The following is a 26,604-nucleotide window of genomic DNA, read 5'->3' on the forward strand; positions in this document are numbered from 1 at the left end:
TACTGCATGCTGGGATGTTCTGTCCTGACCTTGGCGATGTTTAACAGAGCTGTGTAAGTTTGCTCTATTAAAAACCATCACCAAACGCCTGCGCACTTTATACTTTATGTGCACCTCGACGTTGAAGATCTGTAGGACGGTTGGCTTTTAGCCTTGGGGACACTGAAATCACATAAGACAGGAGTTCTTATCAACATTGTCAATTTAGGCAACTGGACTAAATTTACATTAGTCCAGTTCTGGGTACCTGGGGGGAGAGAGAGAAAATCGGATGTTGCCCAGGACAGGCTGTGGCTGTCTGTCCTTCAGTGTTTGCTGTGTAACCATCCAGGTGAGAAGGGTGATTCCCAGGTTAGACAGAGGAGCTCCAGTGCACAAACACTCTGGTGCGTACCGCCGATTTCCAATAGTGATAGGTGGCACTGGGAGAAAGCATCCTTTCACCAGGGGACCACAATTACGAGAATGCACAGAAAGAAATGGCAGCTCGGGAGAGGAAGCCGCACTCACCTGTCTCGGTGTCCCAGAGTTTAAGGTACCGGTCGTAGGCCGCACTGAGGAACTGTGTTCCTGCAGTGTTGAAGCAGATGTCTCTCACAGCTTTACTGTGACCTGGAGGTAGAGCCAGAAGCTATGGTGAGGACAGGAGCTACCTACCACAAGGGAGGTTAGACAGTGGTGTCAAGGAAGCCCTGCTGCATCTGGCTTCCTGACGCCGAGGCTGGGGAGGGGCTGTTTTTATTCCCGCAGGTGGGTGAGGCACAACACTCGGTAAGAACTGAGAGAAGAGCTTGGCCTTTGTTTTTTCATTTGTCATGGCGTCTCCTCAGCATGCAGTACACACACTGATGACTGTCTAGCCAAGGACTTACTGAGACCCAAAGTTCTAAGTATTGTCAGTGAAAGGAGTAGAGCGGAGACCTGGGAGGCCGGCTCGCTGAAGGAAAAACAGTGACCCGAACCAAAGTTCAGGAAGTGCAGCCTCCTTCAGCAACTGCTTTCCAGGGACCACATTACTTAATTTCATAGAAATGGATTCAGAGCCATAGCGTTAGCTGAATTTCCCAAAAGATGCTATTCTGACACTAAATTAGTTCCAGGGTGCTGATTCCAGTGTACTTAGACGTCAACCGTGCCAGAGCACAGTTCTGAGGAAAGTGCAGTGCAGCTAAACCGAAGCAGACAAGCCCTTCTCTTACTATGAGCAGGACGCAGATAACTTCCCAAAATGTACACAGCTCAATCGTCAACCACGGGTGGGCTGGCTCCTGGAACCACCCCCAGCACAGAATTCCTGTCAGGCGGGTGCCTCGAAGGGGGGTGCCATGGTAACAAGCACAGCAACCAGGAGTCCCTGCTCAGAGCGGCTATTTGCAGAGAATTCCAGTTTCCCCCTGAAGAATATTCTGGCAGTACAGGTGAGGCTGGTGGAGACCAAATCCACCGTATCTGAGTGATATTTTATTCCCCTGGAGATAGTTAATGGTTCCCCTAGAAGTCTCTGTGCTGTTGTGGTATCTTGGTATCTACTCACACAGAGGACCCACACGCGCTAACACCGCATGGGAAAACAGACTCCCACTTAATCTAAGAACAGTCACTGTGAGCCACGGCCATTCGATTCGGCACAGTTAAATTTGGAAAAAGACACAAGCAGCGAGGACGGGGCACCCTTGTCAGAAAGGCCATTGTGGCACACAGCTTGTCCTTCCTTTCGTCCACGTATCTTCAAGGTTTTCTCAACCACGTCTCTTAGCTCCAGTGGCCAGGCCCTGACCTTGTTTAAGGCTTCGCTCGTGGCGCCTGCTTACCGGGCACCTTCACAGTTTCTCAGACTCAGCAAGTCCAACCTGTGTCCCTCCCTTGCTAAACGGAACGACTGATCGTCAGCCACCGAGCTTCCGCCCCGTGTCGCTCACGGCCTGTGTCTGAATCTCATTACGTTCTCTCCTCTCGCCATCTCCAGCAGAGACTAATACAAGAACTGTGTGGTTTCCTTTCCTCCTTCTAGGCTTGCCTCTCAGAGTGCCCTGCAGACTGCCACATAATCTCTGCACCCATCCAATGCCATCACTTTCTAGGAAGGGCAGTTAATGGCTCTCCAGTGCCATTACAGGACGCAGCCCCTTTCATTAGCAGCATGACGGTTCTCCATAACCCGGCTCCCTTCTACTTCATCCACACTTGTGCCTCTCCTCTAGCCTGGCAGCGGTTACTACATACGGTCCTGATGCAGCACGCTTTCTCACGGCACTCTGCCTCCACCGTGCAGTCTCCCTCTCCCTTCCTCGTCCTCCTTGCCTACCTAGAGAGATTTACTCCTTCACAGCTCAGCTCACGCCTGTGCATACTTTCCTGGACATCAGGGCAGTAAAATTACTGTGGACGATGTTCTCTTTCTTGCAAAAGCATTCCTAAACAGATTTATAGGCAGCGAGAAAAAGAAATATTACCAATAAATGTTCTCAGACAGCGCCGGTCTCCATAAACTTCCCATAGCTGGAGAAAATAAAAAACACATGAAAATATTAATGTTTTCTTTATGGCGTTAGAAACTGGACCTCACGTACACCAAGAATGGGCTTTGCCAGTGAGCACAACTCTAGCCCTGGGGACATACAGGTTTCCATCAAAAAACAGCCGTCATTTGCGAGCTATGTGTGTGTACCCATCTTTGTGAGTGGAGTGGATTTAATTACTAAACATCACCTACTTTGCCAGTCCGTGTTACATAACTGCTGCACAGTTATGTACGGAGTATTCTTTACACTTGGGGAGGCTTTTACATCACAGTATCAAGAGAATTTAGCTGCACATGCATTTTATCTGGGGACTTTCATTTTCTTACTGTTTTTTTCCCTATATTTTATGTATTTTTCTATGAGGAACAGTTTTTACTTTTGTAATAAAACTAATTTTTAAAGTAATGAAATGCTACTAGGACTGCTGTTGTGTAACACTTTAATACTGAAAAGTGTCTTTACAAATATTTTCTGGGTAACATGTGAAGAATCTCTGTGAAAATAATATCTATGGCCTCCCAATTCTAATCATATCGAAAACAAATAAATACAAAGGTTTCAGAGCTACGTCACGCTGTCTACGTCACAGTTGTCCTTGACAATGTTGCCCTAAGACAGAGAGCATTTCTGACCACTAATGCTCACCGGATAGAGGCCGCAGTCCCTGCACAAGCCAGGCAAGGCCCTCGGGGCCTGCTCCTTGCTGGGGACAATTGTTTTCCTCCTCTTCTAGTTTATGCTCTGACAACCACGAAGCTGCTGTAGATCCAGCACACACTGGGTCAGCACTGGATCTCCTCATTCTCCCCAGCAGGCTCTGCTCTCCCTGCCCCTCCCCTTCCTTGGCCTGCCTGTCCCATGCTTCCTCTAAGGCTACAACTTGCCCCCCTGCTTGTCTGTGTTGCGGTGAATTACATCGAGATGCAGTGATCAGTCCCAGGAACAGAGTGAATTTCAAACCTTTGATATTATAACCCTCTGCATATAACAGCTTCCTAATGAATGTCTACAGATGTCAGCTAGAGTCAGCTTTGTCTTGTTCCTTCATTCAACGGCAGATTGTAATCTCAATGGATAAAGTGAAAGTTAAAGAAAATTAGAGATTTACCGAGAAACTGTTTTAATCAGAGACAAATGGTTTCTATCACAAATGCCTGAAAGGCCGCTCCCATTAAAAGCAGGGGCTTTATATACCGATCGTACTCATCAATATTTAAAAAGGATAAAGCCTTAACGATCTGACTCTCCAAGCCACAAGGACACTATAGAGTTGGTATTTATGGAGCGGTCACAATGACCTGGACGCAGAAGAGACACAAAGATACCAACTATTCTTTAAAACTTAAGGTTTCAAAGAACGTTCTTTTCATATCGAGTTGACAAGAGTGACAGCTTGCTTCTCCTGCCTCACTATGGCAGGCTGGGAGGAAGGTTCAGATGGTACCCGCCTCCTGAGAGCACCAAGAGTGGGAGAGGGCTGAGGGCTGCTGGTTGGTGTCCCAGTGCTCAAAAGGAAAGGGTAAAAGGAATTGTACTGTCTACTTCTGGATGTGGGGTTTCCACATGTCTCTTCTTCCTCAGCCGGTCTGAGGAACGAACTCAGTTACATATCCATAACCTCTATAAAAAATGCATTATTCCTGATTCAATATTTATGTGCCCAATGCCAAAGTGACTGGATTCCTTCCTAATCAGCTGTCTGAGCTTTAGGAAGAGTCTAGCCAATTGGGCCGCAGAGCCATGTCTGACTCTGAGTTTGGAAGCCGTCCACAACACATACATCCATAGGGAGTAACAGAGAATAATTAGCCTCTAATTGCCTAACAACCCCACGTTTATTTATGATGAATCAAGCAGACTTAACCAAGGCACTGGCTTTGGGGCATTCTCTCGGGGTGAATGAAAACTCACCTTAATTTTACAGTCCATGGAGCAAGACAGCAACAAATGTCCGGAAAGAGGAAACAGCCTGACAGCACTGACGCCCTAGACAAAGCACACACTGTCAGTCGGAAGCAGGCTAGGGACAGCATCGCGGGCAACCCTACATGCTGTTTCTCTTTATTCCAACTGTCATGGCCTGGACTAGGCGCCGTCAGCGTTCTCAGAGGCCTCATCTCGACACTGAGCTAGGGAAGGCTTCAGATGCTCACTTCCCCCTCTGAGCCCCACGCCCCCTTTCCTTCCCTTTTCTGTAGTCCCCTGTTCTTGGCACAGATCTGGACATTAACAGCTGGAACAGTGCAGATGACAAAGAATCTCAGCCTCTAACATCTGCAAATATCTGCATTATTTTCAACTTTACCTCGCATTTGACAGCAAAGAACATCTACTCTCTGGCGTGAAATAACCCGGAACCGCAGCACTGTTACCGCGGCCGAGCAGCAGGCTGGGGACCATCTGCCCATTACTCACTGTGTGGTGCCAAGAGGGAGCAGATGGCAGCAGGAACTTGTGGGGAAAGGGACGGGCACCAATACGGGGATGGACACTGACCCATAAAGCTTACACCACGGCCAGCCTGGATGGCCTTGGAGACTGGAACCTCCGAAGCCTGCTTCACAGTCACCTTGAATCGGCTGCTCCTACTCTGCCTGCCTGCCCCGTGTCAGCAGCTGAAGCTTTGAGCTGGCTTCTCTTTGGGCTGTATAACAACGTTCAGCCGTCTTACCTTTGTGTGTCCGGACCACACGTGGATTTGTTTTTTGGGAAGGTAACATTTCTCAGGTGGCACAGATGAGCGCAGGTTAACACCAACATCCTGAGGGATGTGGAGGTAGGACCTGCCTTGATAGTCATACATTTCTTTAACTAAAAGAAAACGGTGAGAGAAAGCCATAAATAAACATAAACCCTAGTCATGAACTCTGTATTCTTAAAATAGTAACACAATCCCAGGTCTACTGTCCACATCGACTCAGGCGGATGAGGCTAAACATCAACATCGTGGGTTGGCTAAAATTAAGCTCTTGGAGCTCTTTCTATCACTATGCTGAAAGGTAGTAGTTTAGAATTTCTAAATGCCCAAGAGGTAAGAGGCCTTAAATAAGATCTGCAGTTCTCTCACTCAAGCACACACAGTCGTGACAAAGACTTCACTGCGATACAATTACGAGGGAAGGAAAGATAATATTTAGGTCTCTCGAGTCTCTGTTACAGAACTCACAAAGGCGAGTGTGAACGCCCCTTCCTCCACCTTCCCACTTTCTACCTCTTGGCGTCCTTTACAGCCGTCTGCCTTTCCCCATTTTCATGGCAAGCTTTTTAGGAAATGTCACATGGGGGGCAGGCCGTCACTCCTGCAACATGAACCCTGCTTACAGAGGCCTCCACTCGATGTGAGACCATGTTGCATGCTGCATCCTGTGGTACTGTGCTGTACAGTGTTGTGTGTAGTTCTAGACACATAATGGCTTTAGTTTGGAAAACAAAGACTTTCAATTTTCCTCCCGAATTCCTCAGCGTGTACACATCCAGGCAGTATACCTCTGGATTGTGTCTGTTTGGTTCAAAAAGCAGCTATTAGAGTGGTTGGTTTGAGCTTCATTGAAAATCACTAAATGAGTTCTGCTTGGAATTAGGACAGATTTTCCAACTTCTCAAAGAGCCCTAAATATTCGTCTGCCATTTTGTACTACGGATTCATGCAAAATGGTGTTCTCGGAAGTGATGACTGTAAAATCAAAATATTGATCAAGTCTGAAGAACATTAAATGCTCTCTCCCTCCCACAGCACCAAACGTTCCCAAGATTTGGTTCTTATGTAAAAATCAATAAGAACGTCCATTTCATTAGGATGAAGGTTCACTTTCGTTTTTGCTGGTTTCTGCTTACGGAGCTATAGTTTTGAGCACCATGGCACTAACCAGATGCCTTGGAAATAAGACTGAAGCTTGGGAAACCATTTGGTCTCCTGCAGCCTAAGGACTTGATGTGACAAAGTACCACACCATCGGTACTGAACCATTCATCGTCTCAGCTTCCTAACTGTAACGATTCTTAAAGAACGTGCACACCGCAGTACATTCGAACGCCTAGTAATCTCTACTCTGTTCACACGCAAACAGCTTTTCCTTTAGAAGTGGCTGCACGAGATGATGATCCCTGAGGATTTGGCTTGGATTAAAAATGAAGTAACTGACGCACGTAAGGAATCTATTTCAGGAAAGAACTTATGGACCATTCAAGATTCTTCTTTACTCGTTTTTAAAAAACCACTGATTCTTTTTTTTTTTTTTTTTTTTGGAGCTGGGGACCGAACCCAGGGCCTTGCGCTTCCTAGGCAAGCGCTCTACCACTGAGCTAAATCCCCAACCCCAAAACCACTGATTCTTAAACAAAAAGTCTGTGCTTATCTTTAATCACACTACACCTCCCTTTCAGTCACATAAAAAGGTCTGAGGTGACTTCTGTAGGACGCATCAAAACAATGCTTACACAACGGCGGCCACTAGTACCTGCAACTGGTGTTATAGGGAGGGAGAAAACACAACAGATTTTCATGACAATAAAGATGTTGAAAGCCACTACCATGTAGGATGGTCTTCTCCTCCCCAGGCTTCTCTTCCTCCTGTTTGCCTTTCTTCTGCCTCTTTGCTGTGATTTCATCCAACTCCTTTTGTTCTTCCTAAGGAAACAGTGAACGCTAAAGTGAGTGCCCGACATCTCACCATGCCCACCACTGCTGGGGAACACCCTTCACAGTGAGGGCCACAAATACATCTCCTGGGACAGCAACGGCAACTCTGCCACAACCAGAGATGGTCACCTCTTACATAGACCGCAGATGATATTAAACACATGCTCGACGATAGTTTTAAATTCACACAGACACACACACACACACACACACACACAGACACATACACACAGACACACACACAGACATACACACACAGACACATACAGACACACAGACACACACACACACACAGAGATACACACACAGACACATACAGACACACAGACACACAGACACAGACACACACACACACACACAGAGATACACACACAGACACATACAGACACACAGACACACAGACACACAGACACACACACACACACACACACACACACACACACACACACTCACTCTTTTGGAATGCCTAGAAATAAATTAATCATGTGCTAGTCATGCAAATGACAGCCATCAGAAAATGTGGCCTCGGAGGACATGGAGCTGAGAGCACAACACTGTTTCTGGTGCGTTGCTTTTCATTGCCAAGACAATGAAATCCAGCAATTACGGACTTGAGACCAACTTTATTGAGGAGATCTGGGAAGGAAGACAGGGAAACGACAAATCCGTATCTACCATAAACAAGTCCAGGCATGCTATCTAAAGGAAGACAGCAGCATGTGCATGCTGCAACGTTAAACAGATGTGGAAGAGCTGGAGCTAAGGACAAAATTATCTCGGGTATCACTGTGCTTCAGAACCTGGAACAGCGCTTTGCTCTCAGAGACACCGGGTTACAGAGGTGGGTCAGGATTCTGTAGTTTTATTTTATAAACTTCACAAGGATCTTTTACAAATAATATAGATAAAACAAGATTTTAAAAGTAAATTAGTAAGTAAGGTCACTGCCGATCCCACTGTGAGAGCAAGGCTGACTCTAGTAACAAGGTCAGGGATCGGAAGGCCAGCAGGCAGGGGAACCCCTGAGGGATAGAAACTGTAATTCTACTAAAAACTGGTTCCAAATTATATATAACTCAAAGAGCACAGGAGACAATGTGACAGGAAAAAGGCAAATACAATTTTTGCAAAGAAAAGCAAAGAAATTATTATATTTTCTCAGTCAGCTAAGGCTGAGAAATTCTGATGAGTCATGGTTCTCAAGGGAAATCTCACATTTGTCAACACAGACACGACTGGTAGAGACACACACAGTGGAACTGACAAGGAAAACATCAAAGCTCACTTCTGAAGGCTTGGCCACATCTTTTTCATCCACGTATTTTGCCCACGGTCCCAAGAAACCATCAATATTAGATGCATCGTTTTCTTTGAACTTTTTCCTCTTTTCTGTTTTCTTCTGACCAGTTTCAAAAACAGTTAAGCCTGCATTAACAACAAACACAAACGGAGTGAGTGCACCGATTCTCTTTAGAAATATCAGCGCATATGATTTTATATAGTTACGGTAGATCTAAACAATCAAATCCAAATGTCTGACTGCCACAGAGACCCACGTGTGCTGACAAAAAGAAACAACTACTACTACTACTACTACTTCTTCTTCTTTTTCTCCTCCTTCTCATTATTAATATTATTATTATTATTATTAAAGTTATTATTATTAGCTTAAGAAGGGGGAGAACAGCCACTGCTTGGCAGGAGACCGAGGAAGTAAGTTGTCACCAGTTTGCTAGCCTAGGCTTCTTAAAGACTCATGACAGAAGCCGGGGAGGTGTGGGGGAAGGGAGGAGCTGCTCAGTCCAGGCGCCTTCTTAATGAGTCAAAAACCAGTATGGTGGGACTTTTGCTTTGCTTTCAGAAACAGAGTCTCACGGCGCCTGAGCTGGGATTCTAGGTATGTACTGTCGTGTCCAGCAAGATACCAGCAACTCTGGAAACAAGATAAACTAATTTATGATTTAAAAGTGAAGCTAAACTCCAGCTAACGGTTACTAATTTCCTCTTACTCCCTGTGTATACAGCAATACAAATTAAACCGGGTTTCATGGACTGTGATATTACTGCCATGTGATGTCGATCTAAACTTGGCCTCCAGTGTCATCGGCTTTAAAAAGATTGACAAAAGATGATGGTTTTGAAGGCTGCATACTGTCTGCAGCCATGAAACTCAAAGACTTAGAGCATCACAATCACAAGCTAAGAACGGAAAAACAGACCATGGAATGGAATGGAAAGAAAAGAAGCTCATTTATGTAAACGCAAAGCAGTGCTCATGTTACGACAAAGCAACTACAATTCCATTTCCATATTACTTCCCACAGACATGTAAGACAGCTTCGTAATAAAGGTCATCCTTGTACAACCATCACATTTTATTTTAGAGCGTTTTATAAATAAGGGCTCTGATGCGTCTTGAACAAAGATGGCATTTGGGCTACGAGGGTTTGTCTCATTCCACGTACTAAGTGAATATGAACAGAAATATGCTTTAAAAGACACTGAAAATCTGCTATTACAGCAATTTTCTAAATTATTTTAAGAGGCACCTAGCATAGCATTTCTCTGTTGAGAGAGCCCCTGCTCTCTATGTTAACTGTAAGGCAATGATCTGTGGAGGGTGGCGTGGTGTCAAGTACTCAGGACCACCGAAGGCGATGGTACCTACCCAACAGCGGCTGTTCTAAGTTCTACTGCTCTAGCCTGGGTCACTCGTCTCTTCAACTTAAAAACATCCAGGAGCTAAACAAAATGCTAGTTTTCCCTGCTGACCGAGGCCTGCGAGGCACTGCAACTGTCTATCCCAAGCACATTACCTTGGTTCTTCTCAGCGTCTTCCACAGAGCCGATGTATTTGGCAGACACTTGATGATTATCTAGCGAAGGGTCCAGTGCATAGCCTGAAAGCAAACAGGTACAGATGACTGAGCCCTCTTACGGCGCCCATTACTGCCCGCAAACACCCGTTTCGTACTTTCCTCTCCAGATAGCAAAGTGTTTCATTTACACTGCTTAGCCCACACGTCAGGCTGGAGCACGAGTGACTGAGAGGAGAAAGCAGCATTTCTCAGTATGAGCCTCATGAGCAACCATTGCAGCACTAAGAACCTTGCTAGCTGTGAATTCACAGTTCAGTTCAAATTATCTCGGAGCTTAAAAATATAGGTGCGTAATGTGTTCAGAAAGCCAGAAGCTATCTCCTTGTCCTTCTTGCTAATGGGTGTTAATCATTAAACTGAAAAAGAAATCGAATAAGAAGTTACATATAAGATACAGCTATTGCATGGGAATGTCCTTCCCATAAGGGCCGTCCCTATGTTTCTGCAGTGAAGAAGTAAGGCTATCTGCTGGCCCACGAGTACAGTCCCTCAGCCACCCACACTCACACTCACACTCACACAGCTGCATGTATCTGTGGTCTTCACCAACCAAGGGAACTGAGGAAAAGGAAGCACACGCACACTCAGACTTCTCAAGAGGATGTGCTATTACAGTAGGGTTTGATGAATTAGCTTATTCATATGAGTGATCTACCAGTCTGTGTCCTACAGCCCCACGTCAACTGTCATGAAGGCCACCACTGCCCTTCTTAAAGGGCACGCACCAGAGGACAGGTTTAACCTTTATTTTTCACAGTTGAAATTTGAAATGAATTTCTTCGGGGAAACATAAAAAAGATTCGGTCTGTGCTATAGCTTTAAACCAGGCCAAGAATGCAGGAGTTCAAGTCGTCCTTCTAATACCAGAATAGAACCAACCATCTGGATATTAGCTCATCTGCACAGTTTCCTCTTCTCCACCTTTAAATATGTTCTTAGACAGAGGGCAGATCTTGATTGCCAATGACTGTGGCTTTGGCATCTGTGTGGTGGGTAAACTGAGGCAGGCAGCTGTTGGGGGTCAGTGCTTAGAGCTGCTGACCGGGGTGGACCCAGATATTTACAGGGGCGGCCGCCAAAGGCAGCCAGCGAGGAGAGAAGCTGTTCAGCTGACTCTTTCCTGAGGGAACAGAGCTCATGTTACTGGGGCTGGCACGCTCTGCAGCCAGCAGGAAAACTATGAACTCTTAACTCCATGGGGCTGGCGAGAAAGAGAAGGAAAGAGAGAAAATTCACATGTTTTCTCTCTCTCTCTCTCTCTCTCTCTCTCTCTCTCTCTCTCTCTTTCTCTCTCTCTCTCTGTGGGTAAAACAAAAGGCAGAATCTAGTAACTTCATACACACAAGCATACATGCATACCGACACATATACATACATGTATACAAACCTACTGATACGCATACACATATTCACAAATAGAATAGTTAGAGCAAAGCTCCAACAAGCAGGCTTTAAGTATTCCATCCATCCATCCATCCATCCATCCATCCATCCATCCATCCATACACATACATACACACACATACATACATACATATACATACATACATATATACATAAATCACACAATTAGTGGACAGAAGGATCAATGTGCTAACCCCTTTTGTACAAACTTTACAAATACACACAAAGTCGATGGATGGGAGAGACAGTGTTTCAGTAATACCATATCATACCATACCATACCATACCATACCACACCACACCACACCATACCATACCACACCATACCACACCATACCTCACCATACCACACCATACCATACTACACCACACCATACCACACCATACTACACCACACCATACCATACCATACCACACCACACCATACCACACCATACCATACCATACCACACCATACCACACCACACCATACCATACCACACCACACCATACCACACCACACTATACCACACCATACCACACCATACCATACCACACCACACCATACCACACCACACCATACCACACCACACTATACCATACCACACCACTTCACACGCCACGCCATGCCACACCATGCCATGCCACGCCACGCCACACCATTTTTTACTTTATTCTTCCTTCCATAGCTTATATATCCCAGCAAAATCTCTCAAGCAGTATACAATTACAGTGTGATTATATGTTAATTTTATTCTAGTAAACGATTATGAAAAAAACAATGTTTTCCAATATCTCTACAAGAAATAACATTATGTTAGCACAGGTAAAGAAACCAAATTATTCTCAAAAGCCCACGTACATACATAACTAAGCACCTTGATATGGATGAACAGAGTGTAAGTAAGCAAGGGAGTCTCCTCAGTCAGCTTCTCTCACTGCCGGCCAGCAATTTGCAATCACAAAGAAAGAGTAATTATTTTACCACTTCTCTTAAAAAGTAATCTTGTAAGAATCTTAAAAGAATCACAAATCTAAACTCGTTTATAAAAATCAGTCACATCTACCTTAAATGCTCAAAATGCACATTTACTCATCAGCTCTACTCACCAGCCATTCATAATAAGTCCTGTCGGGAAGCTGAGGGCAGAGATGGGCAGAAGAAACCAATCCTCAGCAGTCCTGCTCAGTGAGAGTCCTGTCAGTCAGTGCTGCCATTGTTCTTGTTCCCGACCATAAAGGTCCTAGCTTAACTCCTAAGAGTGGCCTTTCTGAACTTCACATTGTTCCCTAAGATTTCCTACATCACAGCCAGGAGTGAAAACATCGAAACCCAGGTTCGCTGACAACTTCTTTATTTTTCCAAACGTTTCCTAAGGGTGGTGGTCACTGTTGACAATCTACACCTCTAAGTCCTTCTCTAGGGGGGTGACAGAGTGACTAATCTGCTCCAGGAGCAATGCCTGAAAGAAATCAAGAATTAGTGCTCTGAATGCCGGAGACGCTGTCCAGTGTGGGACCGGAAGCTCCCTCAGAGTTTTCATATAGTTCTTAGATTAAGAGGATGTGAGGGCAGCAGGCAGGGCAGAACTCTGTAACGGCATGAAGTCCTCAGGACACATGGTCCTCTCCTCTGGGTTGTGTCACACTGAGGCCCACCCACGTGGCATGGTAACCTGTGGGCAGCATTCCGTGAGTCCTAAAGTCATCTGCTGCTCGTCCTGCATAGCCCGTGGCACTTGGTGTCACAATGGCAGCACTGACTGACAGGACTCTCACTGAGCAGGACTCGCTTTGGCGTGGACTCTGAAACCGCAGGCTCAACCAGGAGTTACTTTTTGTATATTAATTTACCTGAATTACAATAGAAGGCTTTTCTGTCATCTCTGACATAGAAAAAGACTGTGAGCCGCACCGAGCGCTGGTCTGCCCTCTTCTATGAACACGCTGGGTTACTGTGAGGCCAGACTTTTCCAGGCACTCATTGGGTGTGGACTTGGGAAGACCAATGAGAGTGCGCGGGAGATGTCCTTTCCCTGGGTTCCCTGAAGAGCAGTTACACACAGCACATCTTGCACTTGGTGACGTTTGATACGCAAGTGTGCTAGACATGAATCTCGTGGCTGGGATTCTTCCCCTTTAACTGAGCCATTTCTCCAGCCCTGGACCTGAATTTTTCTAATGAGGCTTATGCAGAATCCAGACCAATAGTCTGAGTTTAAAAACTCCCATTTCACGCATAAAAGTCTATCCAGAGTTAGTGGGAAAGAGATTTACGTTTCTATGAATGGCCCCACATGGTGTGGCAGGGGAACGGGGTGCTCCTGGTCATCCTTGTTCTGTGTCAGCTCCAGTCCCCTGCTCATCCCTCCAGTCTTGGTTCTGAGGAAAAGCACTTCGTCAGCACTTCCAACATCCTGAGTGGGCCCCATTCTCTTCCTTTCACAAACACGGAGAGCAGAGCATGGCGACACATCCTACCACAAATCACTGGTGATAAGACGGGACCGAGACCTAACACTACAGGACCTCAGCCCGACTAGCTTTCTATTAAACACTACAGGACCTCAGCCCGACTAGCTTTCTATTAAACACTACGGGACCTCAGCCCGACTAGCTTTCTATTATCCGTGTCTCAGAGATCAACGCGCCTTCCTTGTTAATGCTCATGCATCTTTCTGAAGCTTATTTTGCATTTTATCTTTTGAATAGAGTTAATATTAACTTTGTTTCCTTTTGGTAGTCATACTTGAAATGCCCATAACATTAATTTTATTATTACGCCCTCACAATTATAAAAAAATTAATATTATAGGTGAATCAAAAGGAAGTATAGATGATCTGCAAAGAATTACTCGCAAATATACAGAAAACCCTTCAATCTCATGAGTAGTCCAGAAAAATCAAATCGCAACAGCCTTACTACTTTGATTATGATAGGACAGAGGGAAGAGCGGTCCTGGGTCCTGGGTAAAAGCGCGGTGTTCACACGTGGCCTTCCATGCATCACGGGGTGGAGTATGCTGGACAAATTCTTTCAGAAAGCAACTCAATGTACCACATTAAGAACAGTTTTTGATCTACTTTGGAAATTTATTTAAGAAAACAATAATAAATTATAAGGTTTATGCATAGGAATAGTTCGTGCTATATTTTAAAAGGCATCTTACTGTATAACGCACAAATTGAAAATTTAATATTGAAAACTAGAACCAATTTGAAATCTAATACTTTCAATGATTTCTTACAGAAATTATCCTAAGAGACTTTAATTTTTGAAAATGTTAATTGCTGCTAATATTGAAGTTACACGCGTGTTAATAATGACTCTGACGAGACTAATGGCATTGACTTAAAATCCTACTTTCCCATGGAAAGACTGATTAAGAGGAGCTCCGGGGTGAAAGCTGAGCAGTGGGAAGAGAACAGCCTCTCTCTCTCTCTCACACACACAACCCCCACACACACACCTCACACCCCCCCACACCCTAACACATACACACTATTACACACATACACACACTCACACACACACACACACACACACACACACACGGAAGAGAACAGCCTCTCTCTCTCTCTCACACACACAACCCCCACACACAACCACACACCCTAACACACACACACCACATACACCTCACCCCCCACACACCCTAACACCCCCCCACACCCTAACACACACATACTATTACACACACTCACACACACAGACACACAGAGAGAGAGAGACACACACACACACACACACACACACACACACACACACACACGGAAGAGAACAGCCTCCCGAGACTAGCACTACAGTACAGCAAGAACTCGGGAGAACAGGGACAGACAGGACGACACAGCCCCCCCCACACACACACACACACGAGGACCAGACAACAGGAGAAATACCAACAGCGGGCTAACAGCTACACTGTATGTTGATAATGGGTTTCTAGAGTAAATGAGACTGGTTTCACTGATAATCACGACTCTATGGGTTGGATCTAACATAATCTAAATGTCCTGCGGAGTATAAATCCATCCCCACCATTTACTGAGACGGTAGGACTAACTTGTTCTGTACCTCAGTTAGGACATGATATCAGGTAAAACTGAATTAGGGGCCATCTTCTTAGCCCTGCCTCACAGTTAGCAGTGTACAGGAAGTGAGGAAGGCCCTCTCTAGTACTTTCCAGACGAGGGGCAGTGCCTGAAGCCTGGATTTGTTCTTTGTATGTGAGTGAAACATTAAGGCACACGCCTAGGAGTCACTACCCGAAGTCAGGCAAGCAGGACACACCTCTCTTAGTCTCCAGTCTGTTCCATACACTCTAGCTGCACACATTTTTTATGTCTTACCCCCCTCCCCCCCCAAAAAAAGCCACCCAGCACAGCCTTTGCCCCAGCCCACTGCTGCCTTAATATTTATTTTATTTATTTTATTGAGACAGGGTCTCTATAGCTTTTGCTGTCCTGGAACTCATGATGTAGAACAGAACTCACAGAGATCCACCTGCCTCCCTCCCAAGAGCTGAGATTACAGGCGCGTTCACACTACAATGGCTGTTCATTTTCAAATAAGCCCATTCCCAAACCAAAGCAAACTTAATGGCTGTAAATGCTGCTCTTGCTATAAAGTAATTTGAAAGGTAGATGTCAATACAATTTATCATCATCATCATCATTAAATCTTTGCTTTAAGGAGACTTAAACTATCTAAATTACTACATATGGCTTCCTTCTAAAATCTATGAAAACAAAAACTGTAAGTCTGTCTTGGTGTAGCTTAGAATATGTAAATCATGAGTTAAGTTTTTGTTTTCATTTTGTATGCGGGTGCTTTGCCTGCCTGCATGGCTAATGCCATAGAAGCAGGAGGGCTTAGGGTCCCCTGGAACTAGAGTTACAGGCAGTTGTGTGCCACTATGTGGGTGCTGGGAATTGAACTCAGTCCTTTGGAAGTGCAGTCAGTATCCTTACCTGAGCCATCTCCCAATCCTTCGCCCAAGCCCACTGCTGCCAACCAGGAGACAAAAACTCAATGGCTCCCTTTTTATTTTTAATTTTTTTTTTTACCTTATTTTATGTTTCTGAGGCAGGGTCTCTATAGCTAAGTTATAAATGTGTCACACATCACTATAGGCTTACAATGGACTCCTTACAGGAGCAATGGGTACGAAGTGAATTTGTAACCATTTTACTGTACTAGAGGTGTCAAGGAACTCTTTTAGGGTTATTTTGGTAATATGCAGGCTGTTCGGTTGTTGTTTGCTTTTGAGACAGGAGCTCATGTAGCCCAGGTTGGCCTAAACTCCTATGTACCAAGGATGGCACTGAATTCTGGAATACCTGAATTCCACCCTACCACGTCAGCCGAGTTACTCTGCACTGGAGACTGAACGCAGGGCTTGGACTGCTGGGCCAGCAGTCTGTCGGCTAAGCTCCACTGCCAGCAGGTACTCAGGTCTCACTGTGACTGCGTACTTGTCGTGGTAAGAATACATGACGCACAATGTAGGACAAATCCTTTCCAGAGCCACTTTTCACTCTGCTTAACTTAAAATAATGTCACCACTGAGAGAATACTGCTATTCTATACTGTGAAATTTTTACTGCTGTACTGGCTAATATCCTTAATAATTAAGAGAAAATAGTTAAGAAATACGATTTGAGAAACAGAAAAAAGTAGTTTATAAGATGATGAATGTTATATTTTCATTAACAACTTAATAATCGGCATGTGATAGAGATCTAATAACAAATGTTCATTACCAAGTACAAGACCAAGGAACACTGGTTTTAGGACTGCAGATTATTTTCGGCACTGAGAAGATCACAGAGGATTTAAAATCCAGCTCAATATTTGAGATCACTTCCCATTCAGTATTTGTAGGTTTGCATAGGAAGGTACCCAGCCCCTTTGATGAAAGCTGGATGAATACACTTAAAAAGCGAAGGCACACGTCGCTCATTCTGAACGAAGCCGCACTGACCACTGTGAGTCTCGTCATCGTCTTACCGTATGTGGCAAATGTCCTTCTCTGCTGTTCGAACATGAAGTCGTTGATGTGTGCTGGCTCTGCATATCCAGAAAGCATATTTCGAGGGGCAGCCATTTGCTGTGTTCGAAAGGGATTTTCTGGTCCAAACTGCAACGTTAAAAGGCAGGAAAAGTAGGTTACTGAAATTACAGTGTTTTCAACTCTAATCCACCACGGCTCATGGACCTATTTGGGATCACGCCAGTTGCACACGGCTCCGTGTGATCAGGCAATGGCTGGTCAGCCCCTGGGACTGGAGAAGACGGCATGTAAAGAGCTACGCGTTCCTACTGCAGGGAGTCTTATTTGAGGCACTTCTCTGGACAACTGAGAGCTACTACAGATTTTTCTAACTCCTGACTTGGGGACTTGCGGTGATCTTTTGTCAGTGACAGCACTGAAATACACTTTTGTTTTAAAAGTCACATTTTCATCTACTACTTCTGAGTTCCTCGAAGGCAGACACTCGGAAGCCTTTACATTCATCTCAGTGCACGCAAACAGAAAATACAGACATCACTAATCAAAAACCAATCAGAATCCTAGTGGAGGTACAGGCCAGGAAACAAACTGAAGGAGTGCTTGAAACAGACTCTAAGAAGACAGATCATAAATGTAAATAAAACTTATCCAGTCTGAGAATTCACATCCACAAACTAAACAGTGGGACTGTGTGGTTTATGGCATTGTGAAGTTAGACATGTGATCTCCCTGCCGTACATGAGAAGCCCATGAACGGTGAGGTGTTTCACCTGCTCCTGGGCCAAGTTTTATCGCTTATAAAGACCAAAGCTACAACAAACATGAGTCTTACTACTTAAACCACTCCCTGAATGTGCAACATAAAGTCTACCCTGTAAGACACTTGGCTAGGAAACTCCACACTGTGCTAGGTCAGCCCTATTAAATAAAGCTATTAGAAAGACCCCGGGAAAGCCACTCTCTGAGACAGGGCCTCAGTCTTTAACCCAAGCCGCCCTCGGACTCCTGGTAACCTTTCCACCTTGAATTCTTAATTTCCTATTTGTTTTTATGAAGAGTAAAATGAGTGTCCATTTAGAAAGAGCAAACTTAATGTTTTTACCTTTTATTATTATTGTTATTTTGTTTTGTTTCACAATAAGCCAACGGTGGCTTAGAACTTACTATGGGGCCCACTCTGGTTTCAAGTTAGCAATCCTCCTGTCCTCATGTCCCGAGTGCTGTAACTATAGGCACACACCATTATACCTGGCACATAACGGTATTTATTTGAACACGAGAACACCCATTATTTCTGATGAAATATGTGGATGTTAGGACAACTCAGATTACTACTTTAGGAGCATCTTTTCTGTGACACATTTCCAAAGCCACAAATATAAATTCCTGTTCCTAACCAGCACTGTGCCTTCTCTAGGTTCATTGCAGCATGTGTGGAAAATTAAATTTAGCTGTCAGATTATTTACCTAATATACTTTTGCATTAGAGAAAAATAAACCACTACAAGGTTGTTGTAGACTGATAACTTGCATTTCTGCTTAAAACACCCAATTTTCTACAAAGTTTTTAGTTGCTACTCATTCCAAATTATAAAGCACACAGCAGGACTTTGTAGCCCACATCTGCTGATTGGTGGAACATAGGAAAAAACAGCAGACACAACTTATTTACTCATGAATGTTATTACAGGAACAGAGACAGCTACAGAATTAGATATGGAAATGGCTGAAAGTGTCTAAGATGCAGACCTGGGCACTCACATAGCACCTGAAAGCAGCGGCTGGTGGGAGTGGGGAGCCGAGAGGGAACCTACGACAGACTGCCCCTGCCCTTGGCATCCTCCTAGCACTGTAGAGACTACCCCAGTGCTTTCAGGGGTTATGTGCTCAGGGAGGGAGCAGCTACTCATAAGAGGTGGACGGCTCCGTAGGCGGGACGCTTCCCTCACTCCACTCTAACAGACGGTCCTCAGTATCAAGAACATTCAGATCTATATAGAAACATATTTACGAAAGCTAACAGACGGTCCTCAGTATCAAGAATATTCAGTTCTATATAGAAATATATTTACGAAAGCTACGTGTATTTTACACACGGTGCTGTGCCTGCAGCAGTCTAAAAATCTAAATGTCTTATAGGTATGTGAGGGCAGACAACAACAAAATCTAGAAATAATGACGCTGGAGTGGAGGAGGGTCCATGGCTTTGGGCCATCCTAACCGCCTGTTAACTGCCAACAATTGAAGCTGACATGAAATACACACACACACACACACACACACACACACACAGACACAGACACAGACACACAAAGACACACACACACATACACACACAGACACACACACAGACACACACACAGACACACAGACAGACACACAGACACGCACAGAAACACAGACAGACACTCACAGACACACACACAGACACACACAGACACAGACACACACAGACACACAGACACACGCACACAGACACACAGACACACGCACATAGACACACAAAGACACACACACAGACACACACACAGACACACAGACACGCACAGAAACACAGACAGACACTCACAGACACATACACACACACAGACACACACAGACACAGACACATGCACACAGACATACACAGACACACACACAGACACACACAGGCACACACACAGACACACACACACAGACACACATACATGCACACACAGACACACACAGACACAGACACACAGACACACACAGACACACACAGACACACACACACAGACACACACACGCACACACACACATGCGCAAAGAGCACTGTTATACAGGGAGGGCCCTGTTCTATGATGTCCTGCTCTCTGTGAATATGCAACTCTTTTAATTCTGGGGTAGCCATTTTAAAAAATGTATAAAAGAATAGAAAGCAATTTCAAATTTTCTTTTCAAGTTTTAGCAGCTAAGTTAAGCTTTGGATATGAGGTATCAGGCCTCCCCCCAACAAAGACTCCTGTGTTGGGGGCTTAGCTCCCGGATGGCAGTGCTCTCTTAGGGGGCTCTAGAAACTTTCTTGGGTGGGACCAAGCTGCAGAGTGTTACTGGGCACAGGGAGACTCTAGAGGGTTTTTTTTTGCCCTGGCATCCTGCTGGGATCCCCTCCCTGCCGTGGCCCAGTGAGATGAGGAAGCTTCTCTACCATACAGTCCTGAGACTACGAATTCTGTTCAGGTCTACAGTGCCAAACAACCACGGAATCAGTTGAAATCATGAGTAAAAAAAAAAAATATTTTGAGGGCTGGAGAGATAACTCGGTGGTTAGGAGCACTATGTGCTCTTACAGAGGACCTGGGTTCAATTCCCAACACCCACATGGTGGCTCACAGCCATCTTTAACTCCCGTTCCAGGGAATCCCATGCCCTCTTCTGACCTCCACTGGTACCAGACACATGAGTGGCCGCACTAACATACATGCAGGTAAAACCCACAAAACCCAAAAAGCCAAAACCCACCAACCACCCTGAACCCCTCCCTTACGCTGTTTATATCAGAATTTTTGGTCGCACAGATGAAAAGCTAACCTATATGGTGGGGTTAAGAGTTAACACATTCAAGTGACTTACTGCAATTTATACCAATTTATTAGTGAAGGCATAGCGAGCGTCTGTACACGGATACATAATGTATTCACATAGCCAGGAAATTAACCTTGAGAATTCAGCTTTCAGTTAAAATCACATTGGAGAAAAACTACAGTTAGCTGCAATTGTAATGTCCCTATACAACATTTAAATGTAAGTGAGAAACCATTCATATTTGCAAACCATATACCATAAGGGGTTACCAACCCAAATGTAGAGAAATTTCAAACAGATCAATAGCAAGGGAACAAGTAACGAAATAGACAAAGGACCATAACGGCCATTTTTAAACAAGACATAACCAGTAGGTAGATGAGAAAATCATCAGTAATCAGAGAAACCTAAATGCAATTCTCAATGAAGAAGCCCTTCACCTGTTAGAACGGCCTTTGTTTATCACAGACAAAAGCCAATGGATATTGGTAAAGCCCACTGTGGAAGGGAATGTCCATTAGCACTGGATCCTATGGGGCGCAACATGGAGGGTCTCAAAGGTGAAACCCAGAGCTGTCATGTAAGCTAGCGAGGCTATTTCAGGTACATATGTACTCAGAGAAACGAATGACGTGTGTACTCCCATGCTCACCGAGGGAGTATGTACAATGGCCGGGGTGTGGAAGCATCTTAAGGGTCTATCGACTAAGACGTGCGAAGGGAAAACCGAGGAAACTAGGCAGTCAGGAGGCAGAGGCAGAAAAATTATAAGCTTGGGACCTCTCTGATCTAAGTAGTGAGTTCCAGACCAACCAGTTATACGTGACACCCCCATCTAACCACCCCTCAAACAAAACAAGAGAAGAAAATGTATCTATGCAGAGTAGAAAACAATGCAACCTTTAAAAAGAATGCCATTTATGACAGACAGCACGGACTAACCTAGAGGACACTATGATAAATGGGATAAGCCTGGATCAGAAAGACATTTACTGGATGACCTCACTAGTATGTGGAACTGAAAATTGCATGTTATAGTAGTCGGGGTTCTCTAGAGGAAGAAAACACAAAGAATATATATTCTAGGATATAATATTTTTATACATTTTTATTAGAATGGCTTACAGGCTGTGATCAAACTAGTTCAACAATGGTTGTCTACCAATGGGAGGCCCAGGAGTCCTATAGTTGTTTATTCCAGGAGACCAGATGTCTCAGCGGGTCTTCACTACACCAGGATCCCAGAGAAATAGGTTCCAGTGCCAGTGGAGGAATGGTCTTGCCAGTGAGAGCAAGGGCAGGTAGGCAGAGCATCCTTCCTTCTTACCGTCACTTATACAGGCCGCCATTAGAAGGCGTGACCAGATTAAAGGTGGATCTTACCACCTCAAATAGTTAAAAAAAAAATCCCTGACAGGTGTTCTCAGCTGCTTGGATTTTGGTTAATTCCAGATGTAGTTAGGTCAACAACCAAAACAGCCACCAAACAGGTGGAAGAACAGTAAGCAGGGGGCGCACCGGGTTCCCGTGGGTAGCTCCCGCGGGTGGTGCCACTGCTCAAAGGGTCAGCTTCAGTGAGAAGGGAGGAGCTCAAGGACGCTGCAGAGCTTTCTGAATAAACAATGGCTTCTCCGAGAAGCAGCCTGAAGGTTTCAACTGTGAAGTGGTGATTTATGTAGAGTGGGAGGAACATTTTTATATGTGTAGATTCTCACACTAGGTCACAGAGATCTGCTTCTTATAAGAGGTTCTCAAGCTGGGCTTCCGTGGTGCTCTCTCTCCTTTAACACCACACTTAGGAGGCAGAGACAGCTGGATCTCTCAGTTCAAGGCCAGATTGGAACAGAATTCCAGGACGGTCAGAGCTGAACAGAAAAACCCTGTCTCAGAAACCACCACCACCACCCACCACCACCATCACTACCACCACCACCCACCACCACCACCACCACCACCACCACCACCACCACCACCACCACCACCACCACCACCATCACCACCACCGACAACAAAGAAAGCAAAGCAGAGGTTCTCAGAAGCTGAGGTTCTCAGAAGTCTCCAGGAGACACAGTATCTCAGCAGTGAATCATACCATCATTGGAATTGAGAAAATGTATGCTGGTAGAACAGGTTACACGAAATCACAACTATAAGTTTATGTACAAGGAAAATCCACAGTGGTGAGAACTAATATTGTAGCTATTGCTAAATTTCTCATTAATATTCATGGTGTCATTAATGTTTAAAACTTATATACAGATTTTAAAGCAAGAAGAATTTATTTACAGAAATATTTCTACAAATCGTGAAAAAGATCCTGACAGGTTTTTTTGGCAGAATAATTCTGTGTAAGTGAAGTCTGATTTTACACAGAACACTTCACCGCTGCTGCTGACAGAAGTTGGACACTACAGTATTTCTAAAGCATTAATATTTAAGCAGCTCTTATAATAGATTATTATAAAACTAGTATTTGCTCCCTGAATTCTCATTCTCTCTCTCTCTCTCTCTCTCTCTCTCTCTCTCTCACACACACACACACACACACACACACACACACACACACAACCCCTAAAAGCATAGCTGGTTTAAGGGGTCTGGAATTCTTCCTGAATCCAGTAAATTTAATATGATTAAAAAAAAAAAAACAACCTAATTGTAGAGTTAATCTAACAACATGGCTGCTTTTGCAAGGGATCACATCTAAATACCTTTTAGAGTTGGGTGATCCAGCTGGAATGACATACCTTTAATCTCTCTGGCTTCAATACACAGCCTCTGGCTTCAATAAACACAGTTAGCACATACCTTTAATATCAAACAATGAAGGTAAAGTTAACTTGTAGAAGAAAGCAGTCATGTTTGAAAGCAGAGTCTAATTGAGGGGCAGACAAAGTGACGAAGCAGAGAAAGATTTGACAGAATGAGTCAGAGATAAGATAGCCCCCAACTCTCATGAGAAAGACAGGAAAGAGAGATTTAAGAGAGCTTTGCAGAAGGAGAAAACAATTTGAATCCATTGGCTTGGAGAGGAGATTGGGCCAAAATAGCTAAGTTGAACCAGCCAGCAAGAGATCAGAAAAAAAACAACACAAAACAAAACAAAACAAAACTAGAAAGGGTGAGTGTATTCAGCAGCAAGCCTCCTGGATGACAATTACATCTGGAGAATAAAAGATACTTTACAACTAAAAAATAACTTATCTCTAAGAAGCTAACAAAGAACCAAGTTCACGAAAGCTGCTGGTCTAAACATTATTCTCTTTTCACTTTAGTCTATAATTTGAGCAAATGATTCGCTGGGCAGACCACCTAGGAAAGGTTGTTGGCTGAAATGGAGGGCTGATACTTCACAGTGGAAGGGGTTTGGTTAGTTTCCAGAATTAGCGAATCATAGGCTGCCGTGCAGATTACACAGGGGCCTTCACATGCTTCTTCCAGTTCCTGATGCATAATTAATAGTGATCTAATCTGAGTCCACAAAACCATTACCTGGTGGCAGAATCAGAGACCTGGTTTCTATTCTTCAAAAGAGGGGTGAAGGGCACTTACTTCATAGGTTTAAGAAGTTCAAAAGCACAACAGTATGTCAGCACCTCAGTTTGTACACGTATATGATAAAAATAAAGGGTAGTTTTTCTCATCCATTATTCTCTTTTTCTGCACTTTTTCTACCAATCAAACCCAAACCAGACATCTTGTCTAAAAATTCAATGTTGATGATATCACTGCTCCGCTTAAGACTCTCACAAACCTATCATCTATTAAAACCACCTCTTCCCCCGCGGTTCCCAGATCCTTGCACTACTCTGGGTTTATATCCCTGTTCACATCAACAGTTCACGGCTGAAGCACTCTGGCTGCAGCTCCTCCCTTCTGACTGAATCCTTCCCATAAAAGCCTGTATCATCAGTGCCATTGATAAAGAAACAACATGAACATCCTTTGTTAGATGCCTACTATGTGCCAGTGATTCCCAGTCATACTGTGCATTAACGAAAGTATTCCCATGTCTCAGTAAAGTAGACATTGCCTTTATCTTAACTATGAAAATAAAAAACAAAAACAAAAACCCCAAGGTCTTACAATTGCTAATACCCAGTCACATTCCAAATCTCACTGTCTAAACCGGGACAGCATTGTCCACTGTCCACTTCTAAAGTGAATTTTATAGAGAAATATTTGTTTCTTCAACCAGATGTAGTCTCCTTAAACCTGTGAATGTGAACTGTCATTTAGAGGCCGGAGGAGACAGTCTCGTCTCTGTTTAAAACAACGCACAGCGCATCCTCTGTCAAATACGAGGCTGAAGAGAGGGATTGTTCATCATTCCTAACAGTGGAGCCTCGACATTTAGGAACTTGAACTGAACCTGGCGGAGGTCCTGGTGACCCTTTCCAGACTCTGCCAAGTGATCTGGATTCTGGTCCTAGCACACAAAGCTCATATCTGTTATTATCTGTTATACCACAGATGACTGTTTCCCTGGCAATTATGAAAGATTCTAGGGCTGCTTCCAAGCGTCCGTCCCTTCTTAAGCTCTCACCCGAGTGGTACTCCTAACGTGAGTGAGTTTACACGTCCATGGAGGCTCCTTAGATAGGGAAGACAGACACAAGGACTGGATGACTGACTTGCCAATATCATCACAAAATCAATTAATTCACACTTACGCTTTCGATTGAAAGTTAAAAACTATAATTATGCAGTAGTATAATAACTCAAAGTTTAGAGAAAGCAGATCTTGTAGAAAACAAGCTAACAGAAAACTGTTATATGCCACACTGCCTTTGAATTTTCCCATCCTCTGAGCGCAATAAGCCCTACCCTACCAAAGCCCCTTCATTTGGAGAAACCACGAGGCATACATGTGGGCTTGCCTTCTCCTTAAGGGGCCAGCCAACCAACGTGTGTGTGTGTGCCTGTCTGTCTGTCTGTCTCAGGGAGAGCAGAGCTTACAGATTAGGAGGGAAGGAACACCCCCCCCCCACACACACACACACAACCCCCTTCTTTCATTGTCCTTATGCAGGCCTCCAGCAGACAGCATGGCCCAGATTAAAGGTGAGCCTCAAGATTGGGATTAAAGGTGTGTGTCGATCCAGATCGAAAGCATATATATGTCATCCTGCCTCAAGATCTGGATCAAAAGCCTGTGTCTTCTTGATTCAATGTCTGGACCACGGGTGGGCTCTCCATTCCTGGACTGTAGTTCATTCCGTATATAGCCAAGCTGACAACCGAGAACAACCATCGCAAGCATCCATTTATCTACCCCATGTAATTTAAATACTCACAGAAGGGAGCACTCATGGGAACTTTCTTACCTCAGGAGCAAACATGGTCTCATAGGTAGGATTATACTGAACTTCTTTGACAGCAGGGTCAAGGTGAACTCCGGTCTCCAGATCTTCCTAAAGGAAAGTCAAATGAGTGTTACAGATTTGCTGCATTTTACACACCTGAACACCGACTTCACAACTGTTACATTAGCATCACAGCGGTAATAGATACAAGAGTCAAAAAGCAAAGGAACATACATATAGTATCAAATTTTAGACATAAAATATATGACTTTTTCAACATACTAACTTTATTAACTAAGTAAGTTAACACTGCCC

At 44.3% G+C, this 26,604-nt stretch overlaps 1 protein-coding gene across 1 annotated transcript in view; it reads right to left on the reverse strand.

The window, feature by feature from the left end:
• Cdc40 (cell division cycle 40) overlaps positions 1-26,604 on the reverse strand; it is a 52,206-nt gene that overhangs the window by 11,462 nt on the left and 14,140 nt on the right. Inside the window, exons 2-10 of the mRNA NM_001394220.1 lie at positions 26,311-26,397; positions 17,434-17,563; positions 9,978-10,061; positions 8,447-8,586; positions 7,053-7,149; positions 5,194-5,333; positions 4,434-4,508; positions 2,454-2,499; positions 511-612 (exon numbers count right to left, since the gene is read on the reverse strand). Of these exons, the coding sequence (NP_001381149.1) occupies positions 511-612; positions 2,454-2,499; positions 4,434-4,508; positions 5,194-5,333; positions 7,053-7,149; positions 8,447-8,586; positions 9,978-10,061; positions 17,434-17,563; positions 26,311-26,397 (901 nt within the window). The remainder of the gene's footprint in view (positions 1-510; positions 613-2,453; positions 2,500-4,433; positions 4,509-5,193; positions 5,334-7,052; positions 7,150-8,446; positions 8,587-9,977; positions 10,062-17,433; positions 17,564-26,310; positions 26,398-26,604) is intronic.

This window comes from Rattus norvegicus, chromosome 20, assembly GCF_021556685.1.
Source record: "Rattus norvegicus strain SHRSP/BbbUtx chromosome 20, alternate assembly SHRSP_T2T, whole genome shotgun sequence".
Taxonomy (NCBI): domain Eukaryota; kingdom Metazoa; phylum Chordata; class Mammalia; order Rodentia; family Muridae; genus Rattus; species Rattus norvegicus.